Genomic DNA, 15,819 nt, shown 5'->3' with positions numbered 1-15,819 from the left:
GCATATCTGCTGCTCCAAGAGATACTAAGGCTGGATATAGACACTGGCGTGGAAACACGTTCCTTGTCTGCTTGACTCCCTAGAAACACGGTCAGCAGCGGAGCTCACTGGCCTGTAGAACTGCCATCTTCCAGATGAAGCACTGGGTAGAACTCTGTAGGGATGTGCTGAGTGTCTGAAAACACTGGGTTTCTGGATCCATAGTTGCACATCATGGCAAACAGGCCCTGTTCTAATGAGCAGAATTATCATTTCAGTTGCCTTAATTACTCTTACTGAATTATAACACCTTTAATGTAGATGTTGTCAATGTACATATCTCTACACATACACTATTACTTTGTTACTTATATGCTTTTCATAAAAATTGTTACTTTTTTAAAATTTATTTTTAATTTATTTGAAAGGCAGAGAGAGGAGGAGGGAGGGAGGAAGAGAAAGAGAGAAAGAGAGAGAGAGAGAGAGAGAGAGAGAGAGATCTTCCATCCACTGGTTCACTCCCCAAATGGCCACAACTGCCAGGACTGGGCCAGACCAAAGCTGGGAGCCTGGAGCTTCCTCTAGGGTTCCCACATGGATGCAGGGGATCAAGGATTTGAGCCATCCTCTGCTGCTTTCCCAGGCACACCAGCAGGGATCTGGATTGGAAGTAGAGCAACCAGGACAGGAACCAGGACGGGAATCAAATGGGATGCCAGTAGGCCGAGGCTTAACCTGCTATGCCACAACACTGGCCCCAAAATTGTTCCTTTTAAGCCATTGTAATATGTGCCTTTTCTCTTCCATTATATATTTTTTAAAGATTGATTTAGTTATTTGAAAGGCAGAGTTACAGAGAAAGAGAGGTCTTCCATCCTCTGGCTCCCTCGCCAAATAGCTGCAATGGCATGGGCCGGGCCTGGCCAAAACCAGGAGCCAGGAGTTTCATCCAGGTCTCCCAGATGGGTGCAGAGGCCTAAGTACTGTCTTCCCAGGCACATTAGCAGAGAGTTGGATTGGAAGTGGAGTTGTCAATATTGGGGGAGGGGGTGCCTCAACCATCTTAGATTTTAATTGCCTGTGGATAAGGAGCAGGTCTTACATTGGTAAGACCCTAGTCCCTCCTAGGTTTTACATGCATTCACTTATGTGTTGATTGTAGGTCATTCATTCATTCCAGATATTATATTAGTTCCTTAGGTGATAAATAAAGTGTAGTTCCTTCCCTCAGGGACCTATCTAGTTGGGGAAGAAAGGAACAGGAATATGCAATAGAAGCAGTGATATTTACAGAAAATCTTAGAATCATTTGCTGGGAACTTAGAATCATTTGATCTGTGGAAGGGGTTTTGGGGAGAAATGATTCAAGGTGAAGTTTTGGGAATAGTTTTGGGCTGAACTTCAAACAGGAAGTCATAGTTACCAGGTAAGCAGAAAGAAGGGTAGAAAATAACATTACTGGGGGGAAGACATTACTGGCCACAGATCGATCCATCCACAAGACAAAGGAAAGCAGTTTGGTGTTGCCATAGCCTTAGTGAAAGGCAACAGGGTAAAAGATCAGGTTGTGGGGCAGAAAGAGACCACTGTGGGGACTTAAATGCAATATCTAGAAGCATGGAGTATATTGAGTTGTCAAAGAACAGGGGAATCATTTATACAGAGTTGTGATTGGTTGAGATTTAATTCTTAGTTGGCAATCAGGAGGATAAATTTAAGGGAGGTGCTACATTTTGACAGCTATATTAGGTGAGAGGTTGAGGACCTAAACCAGGTCAGAATTGTAGAAATGGAAAAGAGGGGGCAAAATCAAGAATTTTTTCTGATGTAAAACCAGGCCTTGTTATTAGCAAAGCTGAGGGAAAGGATGGACAAGGATGATTTTTAGGTAGCTGCCTCACATGCCTCAGTGACTGTGTGCATAATCTACTTAGAGAGTATAATTGGAGGAGAGAACATGTAATGAGTTTGTGTCTTCTCTTCAGCACGTTGAGATTTTTAATGTGCCTATCATATATTTGGAATTGAATCTAATTAAATGGTTAGCCGAGATGTCTAGATAACTAGAAATGTCTCGCTCTTAACAGTCACCTAACCATATACATATCTCTTAGAAATAGAACTATCTCTGCTGTTCTTACAGCAACCTCTGTATTCTCTGTCATAACTCTCTTACTGACTGTGTTGTAATCCTTGCTTTTCTATGCATCTGTATAATGGTCGCTTAGTATCTGTGTCATAACTTTACCATAAATGCGAGTGAGTGAATCAATGAATGATATTTTACAAATTGTTATTTGATTGCTGGAAAAGTTTACATTTGCCTTATCATAATTCTGACTCTGCCATGTTTTCACTCCTAGCACCTTCCACTGGAAGAATCTCAAACAGTGCAGCTTCGTCAGCAGCAGTGTCACCGGCCAGCTCAGCTGTGGGGCAGCCCCAGCCAGGAGACCAGGATACTTTAGTGCAGAGAGCTGAGCACATCCCCGCAGGGAAGCGGACCCCAATGTGTGCCCACTGTAACCAGGTCATCAGGTGGGTTATTTATTGTCTTTTTTTTTTTTTTTTTTTTGACAGGCAGAGTAGACAGTGAGAGAGAGACAGAGAGAAAGGTCTTCCTTTTTTCCATTGGTTCATCCCCCAATGGCTACTGCAGCCGGCGCACTGCAGCTGGCACACTGCACTGATCTGAAGCCAGGAGCCAGGTTCTTCTCCTGGTCTCCCATGCGGGTGCAGGGCCCAAGCACTTGGGCCATCCTCCACTGCACTCCCGGGCCACAGCAGAGAGCCTGGAAGAGGGGCAACTGGGACAGAATCTGGCGCCCCGACCGGGACTAGAACCCGGGGTGCTGGCAACGCAGGCCAAGGATTAGCCTAGTGAGCTGCGGCGCCAGCCTATTTGTCGTCTTAATACCAATGTTGATTTGTTTAAAATGCTGAAATATTTAACATTTTATTAGTAAAGCTATTCTTGCCTGATTCCAGATGTAATATTGTTGAAATAGATAAATATGAATATATAATTAGAATCTGTTTTAATGAACAGCAATTCTGGGCTCTGTGAAAACTAAAAACACTTGTATCAGTTAGACTTGAAGGAACCCTGAAGATTATTTATTCCAACTTGGTTAATTTACAGATTATAAAAGTGAATCCTTTCATTTAGATGAAAACAGATAATAACAAAATAAAGAACTGGAGTCCTGGAGAGAAGAAGACTGGATTTTTAAATATCTAAACCCTGGAAGATATAACTACTGCAGATCTATTTTAAAGTGTTTCAGAATGTTAATTTAGGTTCTAACCTGCTTCTTGAAAACACTTTTTATTCAAATCTGACTGTCTTTTAAACTCCAAGAAGGAAAAAGGCCCAGAGATCATAAGTGAGTGTAATATTCTGGAGTTTACTAAATCACTAAGCATTTCTAATAAATGGCCTTAAAAATATTAGGAGATTGAGGTGTGAATACTGATGGCAGATAACCTGCCAAAAGCACCTTATTGGTAGTAACAAAAAATCATTTCAAATGATTATCCAAGCTCTCCTCTTTTCATTTTTCACATTTTTAAATAGTTGAAACTGACTCCCATAAAGTTGAGTATCAAGACTTAAATCACACTTCCTCTTCCTCCACATGTATTTATTGCTTAGCATAATTTTGCTAGGTAAAGTACATGCATACTCCCAGTAGATAACGACTATCAGCATCTTACTTTAGATTTATAAAACATAAAAGGATATAAGATGTAATGACAGATACTGTTTTTCAGAAATGGAATCATAATATGGTGTTTTCTAAGCTGTAATTTCTCATTTACATCATATTTCTCAGAGTGACTATGTGCTTAATGAGAATTATCCAGTAACAGAGATTGTGTTAATAATGTTTATGAGAGGCTGGCGCTTTGGTATATACTGGTATCCCATTTGGGCACCAGTTCAAGTCCTGGCTGCTCCACTTCCAATCCAACTCTCCTTTCAGGCCTGGGAAAGCAAGGGAAGATGGCCCAAGTGCTTGGGCCCCTGCACCCGTGTGGGAGACCCGGAGGAAGCTTCTGGCTCCTGACTTTGGATCTGCCCAGCTCCGGCCATTGCAGCCTTTTGGGGAGTGAACCAGTAGATGGAGGACTTCTTTCTCTCTGCCTCTACCTCTCTGTAACTCTGCCTTTCAAATAAATAAATAACTTCTTATATATGTATATATATATACATATATATAATAACTCTTTATATATATATATATTTATATATAGTGGTTGTTGTGAGTAGAAGGGGAAAATCAGTAGAGAGCTGTAAAGTCTAGTACAGTGTCTGACACCCAGAAACAATATAGTCATATTTAACTGAATAGACCATGTGCATTTCTGACCCATTTATCATTAAAGCCATCATGTCAATTAGATTAGAGTGATTTTCCTGAAAGTTCTTCTACTGGGTTACTGTCTCTCAGGAATATATAAACCAATCTAAAATCTTGTCTGGTGCTATTCTATCCCAGTACATAGAACATTGTCATTTCTTACTATCTACACTTGTTATATTTTAGGTTTAATGTTAATGATAGAAAAACTCTGATTTGTGGCATGTTTCTTTACGTTTTAATACATTGCTTACCTAGATTAGTGTTTAGAGATCCAATATGCTGGATCAAAACCCACCATTTATAAAAATAATTATGGCTGTTATTTGTGTGCTACTGTAAGCAGATAATTAGTGGGTGAGTTAACAAAGTGAGAAACCACATTTGTTTTTATTTGTTTATTTTTGGTTTTTATTTTTTGACAGGCAGAGTGGACAGTGAGAGAGAGAGAGACAGAGAAAGGTCTTCCTTTTCTGTTGGTTCACCCTCCAATGGCCGCTGTGGACGGCGCACCGCGCTGATCCGAAGCCAGGAGCCAGGTGCTTCTCCTGGTCTCCCATGGGGTGCAGGGCCCAAGCACTTGGGCCATCCTCCACTGCACTCCCAGGCCACAGCAGAGAGCTGGCCTAGAAGAGAAGCGACCGGGACTAGAAACCGGTGTGCCATTGCCGCAGGCGGAGGATTAGCCTATTGAGCCACGGCGCCCGCCACACTTTTGTTGTTAATTCACATCATCTGATTATGAAACTGTGACTGTTATCATTGCCACCACTAGCCACTCTGAAAAGCTTTCTTAGTATGGAGAAAGTATGAGGATCAGAGTGGAAGTTACAGTCACTACCCCTACCTTCTGTGGGCTTCAAACTTAATGCTAGGCCAGAATGCAGTTTTTTTGTTTTTTTTTTTTATTATTATTATTATTACTTAATAAATGTGAATTTACAAAGTGCAACTTTTGTATTGTTGTGGCTCACCCCCAACCTCCCTCCCTCCCATGGCCCTCCCCTCTCCTACTCCCTCTCCCATCCCGCCCTTCATCGAGTTTCATTTTCAATTACCTTCATATACAGAAGATCAACTTAGTATATACTAAGCAAGGATTTCAACAGGCTGTCCTCACACAACTGCACAAGGTATAGGGTATTGTTCAACTAGTAGTGTTGTTTTTAAGTTTCATAGTAAAACACATTAAGGACAGAGACCCTACATGGGGAGCCTGTACCCAGTGACTCCCGTTGTTGATTTAACAATTGGCACTCTTATTTTTGGCGTCAGCAATCACCCGAGGCTCTTGCCATGAGCAGTCTAGGCTATGGAAGCCCCTTGAGTTCACCAACTCTGAACTTGTTTAGTCAAGGCCGTATCACAGTGGAGGTTCCTTCCTCCCTTCGGAGAAAGGCGCCTTCCCCCTTGATGGCCTGTTCCTTCTACTGGGGTCTTGTTTACCCCGATCTTTCATTTAGATTGTTTTTGCCACCGTGTCGTGGCTTTCCATGCCTGTGAGACTCTCATGGGCCTTTTAGCCAGATCCGAATGCCCCAAGGGTTGATTCTGAGGTCGGAGTGCTGTTTTGGGCATTTGCCATTCTATGAGTCTGCTGTGTGTCCTGCTTCCCTGGCAGGATCATTCTCTCCCTTTTAATTCTATCCTTCATTATTTGCTTACACTGGTCTTGTTTGTAAAATCTCTTCGACACTTACCCTATCTTTTTGATCGGTTGTGTACTTATACTTATCACTTTACCAAGTGTGCTGGCATTGGTGCATCAGAATGCAGCTTTAATGCACTGTTGTCCTGCCGAATGATATCTAGTATGCTAATAAGGCAGACCACTCTCACTTATTGCTCCTTCATCTGTTAAGTTTTATATTGCTCTGGATTATCCAGCACTTTTTATCATTTAAGCATTAAAGCTTCATTTAGTAAGGAAGTTAATAGGAATGGGGATTAGTTCATGTCAAGATCATATAACAGTAATTAACGTAGCACATTTGCCTGGTGCTCAAATGCTAAAGCAGCTTGAATAGATTGTGGTCATTTCAGAGCCCTACTCAAAGCATAATTCCAGTTCCTGGCCTCAGTGCAGTATTACTTACCAAAGCAAGGAGGCATTAGATCAAGTGACATTCTCTGGGCCACCTGTTTTTAAACAAGCTGCCATTACTGGCGTGATACTTTCAGAACAAAATATTCAACTTTGGCAAGCTGAGAAGTTTAAGGCTTATTTGATCGTGTAAAGTTAGTTTTCTGTCATACAACGTATACTGCTTATAATTCATAGTTTTGTCTTATATTTACTTGTTCAGTATTTTGCATCTTCATAAACATTTTTAATGTAAAGGAACACTAAGCCAAATTTTGTGGTTTATTGTCCCCCCAACCTCACCTTTTTTTTTTTTTTTTTTAAACAGAGTTGATTACTTTTGGAAAACCTAAAAAACTTGAATGTTAATAACTGATCTGGTTATCTCCTGATAAAATATACTCAATTTAAAACCACATACATAATTTTTTAAAAGATTTATTTATTTTATTTGAAAGTCAGATTTGCAGAGAAAGAGAGAGGCAGAGAGAGAGAGAAGTTTTCCATCCAATGGTTCACTCCCCAATTGGCCGCAACGGCCAGTGCTGCGTCCATTCTAAGCCAGGAGCCAGGAGCTTCTTCTGGGTCTCCCACGAGGGTGCAGGGGCCCAAACACCTGGGCCATCTTCTACTGCTTTCCCAGGCCATAGCAGAGAGCTGGATGGGAAGTGGAGCAGCGAGAACTCAAACCAGCGCCCATATGGGACTGCAGGTGGAGGCTTTACCCACTACGTCACAGTGCCAGCTCCCACATACATAATTTTATCTGTATCTGATGTTTAAAAAATTTTGGCTTCTTTGAGTCTTTGAAAAATTTATGGATAAAATTTGCGTAAATTGCAATATGGATGTATTATTTTCATTAGTTACAAACGGACAAAGAGTCATATGTTAGGAACTTCTTATATCAGACAAGACCCCCTAAAATTCACACTAAAATGTGGCCCCTTAAAGTTCCATAGAAATGCTAACCAGGGTACCACATGTACTACCAGAATTTGGGGTGCCTTACGATTTCACCACGGGCTTTTACTAAATCCCCAATATTAGTAAGCCCAAGAGAGTTCTTGCCTAATATTTAGAGAAGAATTCTAAATACCGGCACAGATAAACGAGGCAGCATGGTACGTTTTAAGCTTTTATTTAGTAAGAAAGATGCATGGGAGAGTGAGAGCTTTATTTAAGAGAGAGAGGGGTAATTAGGGGTTCATACCGAGCACCAGGAACCAGCCACGTGGATGAGCATCTAGGCCAGGAAGCCTAGAGCACATGGCCCGAAGGCCATGTGCCCTGGAGGTGTGGGGCTACAGCAAGCCGCTTCCTAGCAAGAAGCCAGGGAAAAAGAGCAGGCTGGGCACACTGTGCCCCAGGCTTTTAACCCACTCCAAAGGGGAGTGGTCAATTAACCTGATTGGCTGGTGGGCACCCCAGTACGTCCAGGTAGGGGAATGAGGCCACACAAGGGCATGGCAGGTAGGAGCATGAGGTCACACAGGGGCGTGGTCTTCCAGTTCACAAATCCGATCAACTCCAACCTGTATGCCTGCCTACTTCACTTCTACTGAGGCTTGGAATGTTTGCTGTGGAACATTTCCAGTCCAGTTGTGTTAGGAATCTTGACTATTAAACTCGTGAATAGATAGATTTTGGAGTGATGACATAAGAGGGAATCGTAGAGGGACGGACATTTGGCCCAGTGGTTTAGATGCCTGCATCTCATATTGGAGTGTTTTAGTTCAACTCTTCACTCCACTTTTGATCCGGCTTCCTACCAATTTGCTACCTTGGTGATGTACAAGTACTTGGGTCCCTGCCACCCATATGGGAGACCTAGAATGAATTTCAGGCTCCTGGATTTGATTTGGCCCCACCCCAGCTATTGCAGGAATTTAGGGAGTGAACCAGGGAATGGAGGGTCTCCCTCCCTGCCCCTGACCACTCTCTGTTGCTCTGCCTTTCAAATAAATAAAAATTATATAAATTAAACTTTTAAAAATTAGAAATGCATAGATTAGGCTAATGTAGCCAAAACCCTGGCCAAATGGCTTATGAACATTCCATCTTATTTCTTGATTGTAACAGCTAGTAGCATTAAAATCTGTTGGCCATTTGTATCGTATCCAGTTAACAGAATCATCTTGTATTTAGCTTCTTCTCATTTTTATAAAAGAAGTAAGGTGTTTATGGTGTTTGAATTCCTTTTAGATAAGAAATATATTAAAACGTGCCCATAATATTATTGTTCTGTCTTTGCCTGTCCTATATACCAGAACAACCACATTCAGGCAATCCATTGTTCATTCTAGTGAGAGAAAGAATTTTAATATTATTGGTTTTTTTGTTCTTGTTTTCTAGCAATTTTTAGACTTTTCTCCTAAGGAGAGCCATTTAGGTTTATCCCAAGAGAGACTAGCAGAATTTGCCATCCATTTCAATTCCCGTTTACTCCTTTTTTTTTTTTTTAATTAAATTTTTTTTGACAGGCAGAGTGGATAGTCAGAGAGAGAGAGAGAGAGACAGAAAGGTCTTCCTTTTTGCCGTTGATTCACCCTCCAATGGCCGCTGTGGCCGGCGCATCACGCTGATCCGAAGCCAGGAGCCAGGTGCTTCTCCTGGTCTCCCATGCGGGTGCAGGGCCCAAGGACTTGGGCCATCCTCCACTGCACTCCCGGGCCATAGCAGAGAGCTGGCCTGGAAGAGGGGCAACCGGGATAGAGTCCGGCGCTCCGACCGGGACTAGAACCCGGTGTGCCGGCGCCGCTAGGCGGAGGATTAGCCTGTTGAGCCACGGCGCCAGCCCCTTGTTTACTCCTTTATTTATAGTTCCTATTTATTATCCCTTCTCGTTAAGATTTTACTTAAACACAAAGTTTTCTGGCTAAATGTGTTATCCCTTGAATTAAGGAAACAAAGACCAAGATTTCACTATTTACTGTAGGGGAAAATCAAAGAGAACATAAATATTCAGTGTGTATATAATGTGATATTATGTGCCATTAGGATCCTATTTTCAATAATAATGTCTAATGGGTTATTAGCACATTCTAAATGTTGCACTAAGAATTTCACCTGAGTTTTCATAACAACCCTGTAAGAAAGTCACTATTTCTATTCTATTTCACAATAAGAAAATCAAGGTACTGAGAAATACTTATTTGCCTGAAGAGTTACATAGAGAGTAAATGGCAGAACCTGAATTTGAGCCCAGATCTGTCTCACTCTAATTTTTATCCATGCTTTTAACTACCACTACACAGGAAAATGCTTATAATTTTAAGAAAGTAAAAAGAAATATAGAACTCTAAATTATGATTCCAATTTTATGTGAAGAAAATATATACCAGGATACATATTTAAGCATGATAATAAAGACAGATACTATTTGTTGAAAATAGTTGGTACCATGCCAAGAATTTTTTAATTATTCTACTGCATCCCCAAAATTACTCCATAAAGTTTATATTACAATCATATGCTATATAATGATATCAGTCTGATAGTGACAGACTACATATATGATGGTGGTTCCATAAGATTATAATGAGCTGAAAAATTCTTATCACTTAGTAGTTTTACTGTACCTTTTCTATGTTCAGATATACAGATATTTGCTGTTGTGCTACATTTGTCTGCAGTATTAAGTATAGTAATATTCTATGTGAGTTTGTGGTCAAGGAGTAATAGGCTAATCCTTACAGCCTAGATGTGTAGTAGGCTTTGCCATCCAGGTTTCTGTTAGCACTGTTTATGATGTCCACACAGTGATGAATAGGTTCATGATACATGAGGTTAAGCTACATGTGACTCTATACTTACACCTATTTTACAGATGGGAATATTAGACTTAAATTATGATGGGACTTCAAAAAATTGTGGAAAAAATGGAATGAAAAGATTATTTGGATGCAAAAACATTTTGACATTTATACATAGATTTTTCATAAATGTTCATTTTTCATGAACTTATACTCTTTGTTTGCATGAATTTCAGAATTCTTTAATTCCATTTTCATGAACTTGTTGAAGTACCCTTGTATTTGCCCAAAGTCACAAAGCTAGTTAACTGGTAGAACTAAACTCAGGTCTGTTTGATCCTGGAATACACTAATTAATTTATAAAATGTTTATAGAAGGTCCTAGTAAGTACCAAGCAGTGTTTAATCCACTGGGAATATAATAGTAAACACATCCACATACTCTGCTTTAGAAAGTTGACCAAAAGGATCTATATCCAAAATTAATAGTTAGAGTGCTTGGATAGTAGGATTTGATGTGATGTTTATTTTCTTCAGTATGTTAATCTGAACTTTCTATGTTATTAAACAGATGTATTATGAGTATATACACATACAATTATCTCTACTATATTAAGTCAGGGAAAAAAAACAAACCTTCCACAAACTTAAGACTGTCCTAATGTACTTTTATCAGAATGTTTGAATGTATAAATAAGAAAGAGGGGAATAGGTATTCAATAGGCCAAATAGTTAAACACTGTTACTTCCCCTCCAAAATGACATGTATCACGTATATGCATTTTTAAACTCATATCGGTGACCTTTTTTACAATTTCTCATTTAATGCAGACAAATACAAGATTCTTCAAAATGTTTGTGGAAAGTAGAATTAAAACATATTTCTTGGTACATGAAAATTTTGAAATCCTTGTACAGTTTTTCCAAGAATTTTTTGAAGACTCATTGTAGAAGCAACACTCATTGGTGTTTTGTGTACCACCCCTCCTAGGTACCACTGATACAGAAATCAGACATACTTCTCTCAAGGTAGTGAACTGAATCATGTCTCCATCAAAGTCATGAATCCTTAATCCTAGTACCTCAGAATGTGATTAGATTTGGAGCAGGTATTTAGTTGTTAAAGAGATAAAAATCAAGTCTTTGGGGCCGGCGCCATGGCTCAACAGGCTAATCCTCCGCCTAGCGGTGCCGGCACACCGGGTTCTAGTCCTGGTCAGGGCTCCGGATTCTGTCCTGGTTGCCCCTCTTCCAGGCCAGCTCTCTGCTGTGGCCCGGGAGTGCAGTGGAGGATGGCCCAAGTCCTTGGGCCCTGCACCCCATGGGAGACCAGGAGAAGCACCTAGCTCCTGCCATCGGATCAGCGCGGTGCGCCGGCCGCAGCGCGCCGGCCACGGCAGCCATTGGAGGGTGAACCAACGGCAAAGGAAGACCTTTCTCTCTGATCTCTCTCTCACTATCCACTCTGCCTGTCCAAAAAAAAAAAAAAAATCAAGTCTTTGGGAGGGGGGCTTATCCTGATAATAACTGATGTCATTCTAAGAGGTTAAGACACGCATATAGAGGAAAAATCATGTGTACACATGTGGGAAAGTAGGCCAGCTATACTCAAGGAGAGAGGCCTTAGAAGGAACCAGCCCTGCTGACGTCTCTCTCTCTCTCTCTCTCTCTCTTTTAAGATTGAAAGGCAGAGTTATATAGAGGCAGAGGCAGGAAGAGAGAGAGAGAGAGAGAGGTCTTCCACCCACTGGTTCACTCCCCAGATGTCTGCAATGGCCAGAGCTGTGCCAATCTGAAGTCAGGAGCCAGGAGTTTCTTCTGGGTCTCTCATGTGGGTTCAGGGGTCCCAGGACTTGTGCCATCTTTTACTGCCTTCCAAGGCCATAGCAGAGAGCTGGATCAGAAGTGGAGCAGCAAGGTTTCAAACCATTGCCCACATGGGATGCCAGTACTGCAGACGGCAGCTCTACCCGCTAGGCCACAGCACTGGACCCCTGCTGACCTCTTAATCTTGGACTTCTAGCCACTGTAACTGTGAAAAAATAGATTCCTATTGTTGAAGCTACCCAGTCTGTGGTATTTTGTTCAGGGAGCTCTAGCAAACAAACAGAGTTCTATTTCTAGTGAAAAGTTCAAACAGGCAAACTGTAGTGATATAATAGAGTTACATCCAGGACTGTATTATTGAAAAGAAGAAGTAAGAATTACCTAGCTTCAACAAATCAGGTTCCTTTATAGGAAGTTCTGTATTCTGCTTATCAAATCAGTATTTTTGTGCAACAAATACCCATAGAAAAATAGGCTCCATGGTATGTAAAGATATGCATATATATATATATATATATAGGCATTATTGATTAAAGAAGAATTAAGAGTGACACATATGAATGTTTCCAAATTTGAGGAAGGCTTCTTAATATTTCTAATCTCAAGCATGATCAGACTTGAAAGGGTATCACCTTGACTTTCTTCCTGCAAGTGTCTTTGTGAGTATTTGTGAATGTGTGTATGTGTAAGTTTTCCCAGTTATCTTTCTGTTTGACTCTACTTCTCTGGTTATGTGACTCTGCTTATTTCCATCCTTTCCCAAAAGTTGGTCAGTATAAAACTGCTTTATACATTGGTATTCTTTAACTTATCTAAATAAGGGGTATCAGATTCCATTTTTATTTACAAGCACATGAGTTGTTTTTGTTTTTAAGATTTATTTTATTCATTTGAAAGGCACAGTTACATAAAAAGAGAGGGAAAGACAAAGAGAGATAGAGAAAGAGAGAGACAGAGAGAGAGAGAATCTTTCATCCACTGGTTCACTCCCAATGACTGCAACAGCTGGGGCTGGGCCAGGCTAAAGCCAGGAGCCAGGAGCTTCTTCCAGGTCTCCCACCATGGGTAGAGAGGCCCTAGTACTTGGGTCATCCTCTGCTGCTTTCCCAGGCAGGTTAGCAGAGAGCTGGACTCAAAGTGGAGCACGAGGGACTGGAATCGACACCCATGTGAGATGCCAGTGCCACAGACAGCAGCTTTACCCACTCCGCCACAATGCTGGTCCTCACGAGTTGTGTTATACATGGTTTTTGCATACTTTCATCTTTACCTTCTGTTGCTATAGTAACTTTGAATCGAATGAATTTTTTCTCTCTAGTGACTGGGCCTGAGGAGATTCTAGCTTCACAGTTCAGCTCTCACGTGATCTTAGGAAAAGTGCCTAGCTTCTCTGATGTTTTTTGTCATCTGTGTGGTAGTGAATTCCTATCACTGAAATTATTGTAAGAGCTAAATACCAGAGGGGAGCAAGAAGTAAGATTTTATTTTGAAGCTAAATCTCTGTTAGTCTGTGCCTTTAGAATTCACAATTCCTGGCCGGCGCCGCAGCTCACTAGGCTAATCCTCCGCCTTGTGGCGCCGGCACACCAATCCTGTCCCGGTTGCCCCTCTTCCAGGCCAGCTCTCTGCTGTGGCCAGGGAGTGCAGTGGAGGATGGCCCAAGTGCTTGGGCCCTGCACCCCATGGGAGACCAGGAGAAGCACCTGGCTCCTGCCATCGGATCAGCGCGGTGCGCCGGCCGCAGTGCGCCTACCGCGGCGGCCATTGGAGGGTGAACCAACGGCAAAAGGAAGACCTTTCTCTCTGTCTCTCTCTCACTGTCCACTCTGCCTGTCAAAAAAAAAAAAAAAGTTTAAAAAAAAAAAAGAATTCACAATTCCTTTCATGTTTCTATTTGAGACTTTTCTTTTCGTCTGAAGTTTTCCTTGGCATTCTTCCCTACCTTCCCTTCCTTTCTGTTTTTTTCCTTTTTGGCATAAGTCTCACAGAAGATAAACAGGGTAAAAACTTACATGCCATAGTGCTTCTCTCAGCCAATCGCATGCTCTAACTTCCCCCCTCCTTTCATTTGTCAGTCAGCATGTATTTAGCCAGGGCTCCTAGGGCGTGGAGGACTGTAGAGGTAGCTGATGCTTAGATGCTTAATTCCACTTCTCAGTTACCCAAGCCTGTCCTTCCAGTTTACAAATGGAAATCCAATCCCTGCTGGAACAAGAAATTCTTCTGTGTTAATCCTGTGTTAATGAGTTTGTTAAATTAGTCTGTGCTGACACAGAGAAGAGAGTACTGTGTTATATGTAAGAGACATCAGTGCGTAATCTATGCATAACTGCAGGGTACAGATGAGAAAGATGCTCTTCAGTGCAGTGAGGGGGATCAGGTTGGGCCAGTATTTGCGCTCAGCTGCTCATTTAAGGAAGGCGCAAGGGTCATTTTTCAACAAAGAGAATTTCTTTACTAACTAAAATTCCTTTCACTGTTCACATTTGAAAGAAGTTAATGAAATAGTTTAGTCTTTTAATGGACTGTCCTTTTAATTTGTTTATTAATAGTGAACCTTATGCCAGAAAGTTTTTAAAAAACATTTTTAAGAATAAATGAAATATAATCTAAGCTGCAAAAGGTGTGTGGGAGAGATGGATGACAATCATGGCTGAGTCGGTTAGAAATGTCGCTAGCGCTGAGACTGGGCAACACTGCCCATAATGGCACACACACTTGCCAGTGGTTAGGCTTGCCACTTGTCTTTTAACCTTCTCATGGTGTACAAATAAAGCAAGTTTTGCAGCTTACTGCACAATAAAACTGTTGCTCAAGGGAAGCAGAAGTGTTCTTGTTACAATAATCTGATCAGAATTTTTCCAAGGAGTTCATGTGAGCTAACTCCTGTGGTCTAACTCCTGTGCTAACTCGTGTGGGCAGCAACCTGCAAGGAGAGCGAGGGAGCATTTGATGAGCTGGCCCTGTAACGGCTGTGGGGGGTGGGCAGGGGTCAGGCCCAAGTGCTCTGATTTTTAGAATCCAGTTCTCTGCCAGTCTGACTTGATCGCAACACATATTTTAGAAAATCTAACAAGAGGCTGTGTGTTCCTTAGTCAGTTACCCTTAAAAGGCATTGTTCTTCCTGGGTGAACTTTATTGTGAGTGCATATTAGCACTAACACTTTAACAGAATGAGGGGTTTGTGGTTGGATTGGCTTCTTTTGAATACTCAGGAGCCAAATAAGGTTATTGGCTTTGGGGGCCATTCAGCCTTAGGGATGAGCTGAAAAGGGCCTTAATAAAAACGTTACCTTTTTTGGTAGATTGTGCTGAACCTGCTTTAAGGCCATATCAGTTGCAGTATAAAACCCCATACCCATGCTATGGTCACAGTAAATGTAGCCTGGAAGATTCTTCATATATATGTATAACTAGATACCTACCTGAAGGAGAAGCTCAGGGCACTCGGAAAAGCGTGTCTGACCTTGAGCTGTGTGACTTCTCAGTTATCTTCAAAGATAATCTACTTGCCAGATACACACTGAGAAAATTAAGTGCAGAAACTTGTTTAGCAGGATAGCTATTTATATTCCAGTTTAAAATGAAAGGCCAGGCTATCCAAAGTCTTGTATTTGATTTCAGAATACTGACCTATCGCCCTTTCTTTTCTGGCAGGAATTGGTTAACAAATGCATTCCTTGTTAGTCATAACAAAGTGTAGTGTCCTAAAGTTTTAAACTAATAAACTACTTATCTCAAATTTAAGAGTGCTGCATGAGGCAGCATGGGTTATTAAGAAGAAACCAAGAGGCTAGAAAATATCTTCTTA

The 15,819-nt window shown here is 41.3% G+C and overlaps 1 protein-coding gene across 6 annotated transcripts in view; it reads left to right on the top strand.

Annotated features, from left to right (window-relative positions):
* Positions 1–15,819, top strand: part of PDLIM5 (PDZ and LIM domain 5) — a 224,118-nt gene that overhangs the window by 198,300 nt on the left and 9,999 nt on the right. For all 6 annotated transcript variants that reach the window (XM_062199850.1, XM_062199852.1, XM_062199853.1 and 3 more), the window contains one exon: positions 2,343–2,517. In XM_062199850.1, the coding sequence (XP_062055834.1) occupies positions 2,343–2,517 (175 nt within the window). The remainder of the gene's footprint in view (positions 1–2,342; positions 2,518–15,819) is intronic.

The sequence above is a fragment of the Lepus europaeus genome, chromosome 8, assembly GCF_033115175.1.
Source record: "Lepus europaeus isolate LE1 chromosome 8, mLepTim1.pri, whole genome shotgun sequence".
Taxonomy (NCBI): Eukaryota; Metazoa; Chordata; class Mammalia; order Lagomorpha; family Leporidae; genus Lepus; species Lepus europaeus.
Note: the sequence above shows the minus strand (reverse complement) of the source record. Positions and strands in the feature narration are given on the sequence as shown.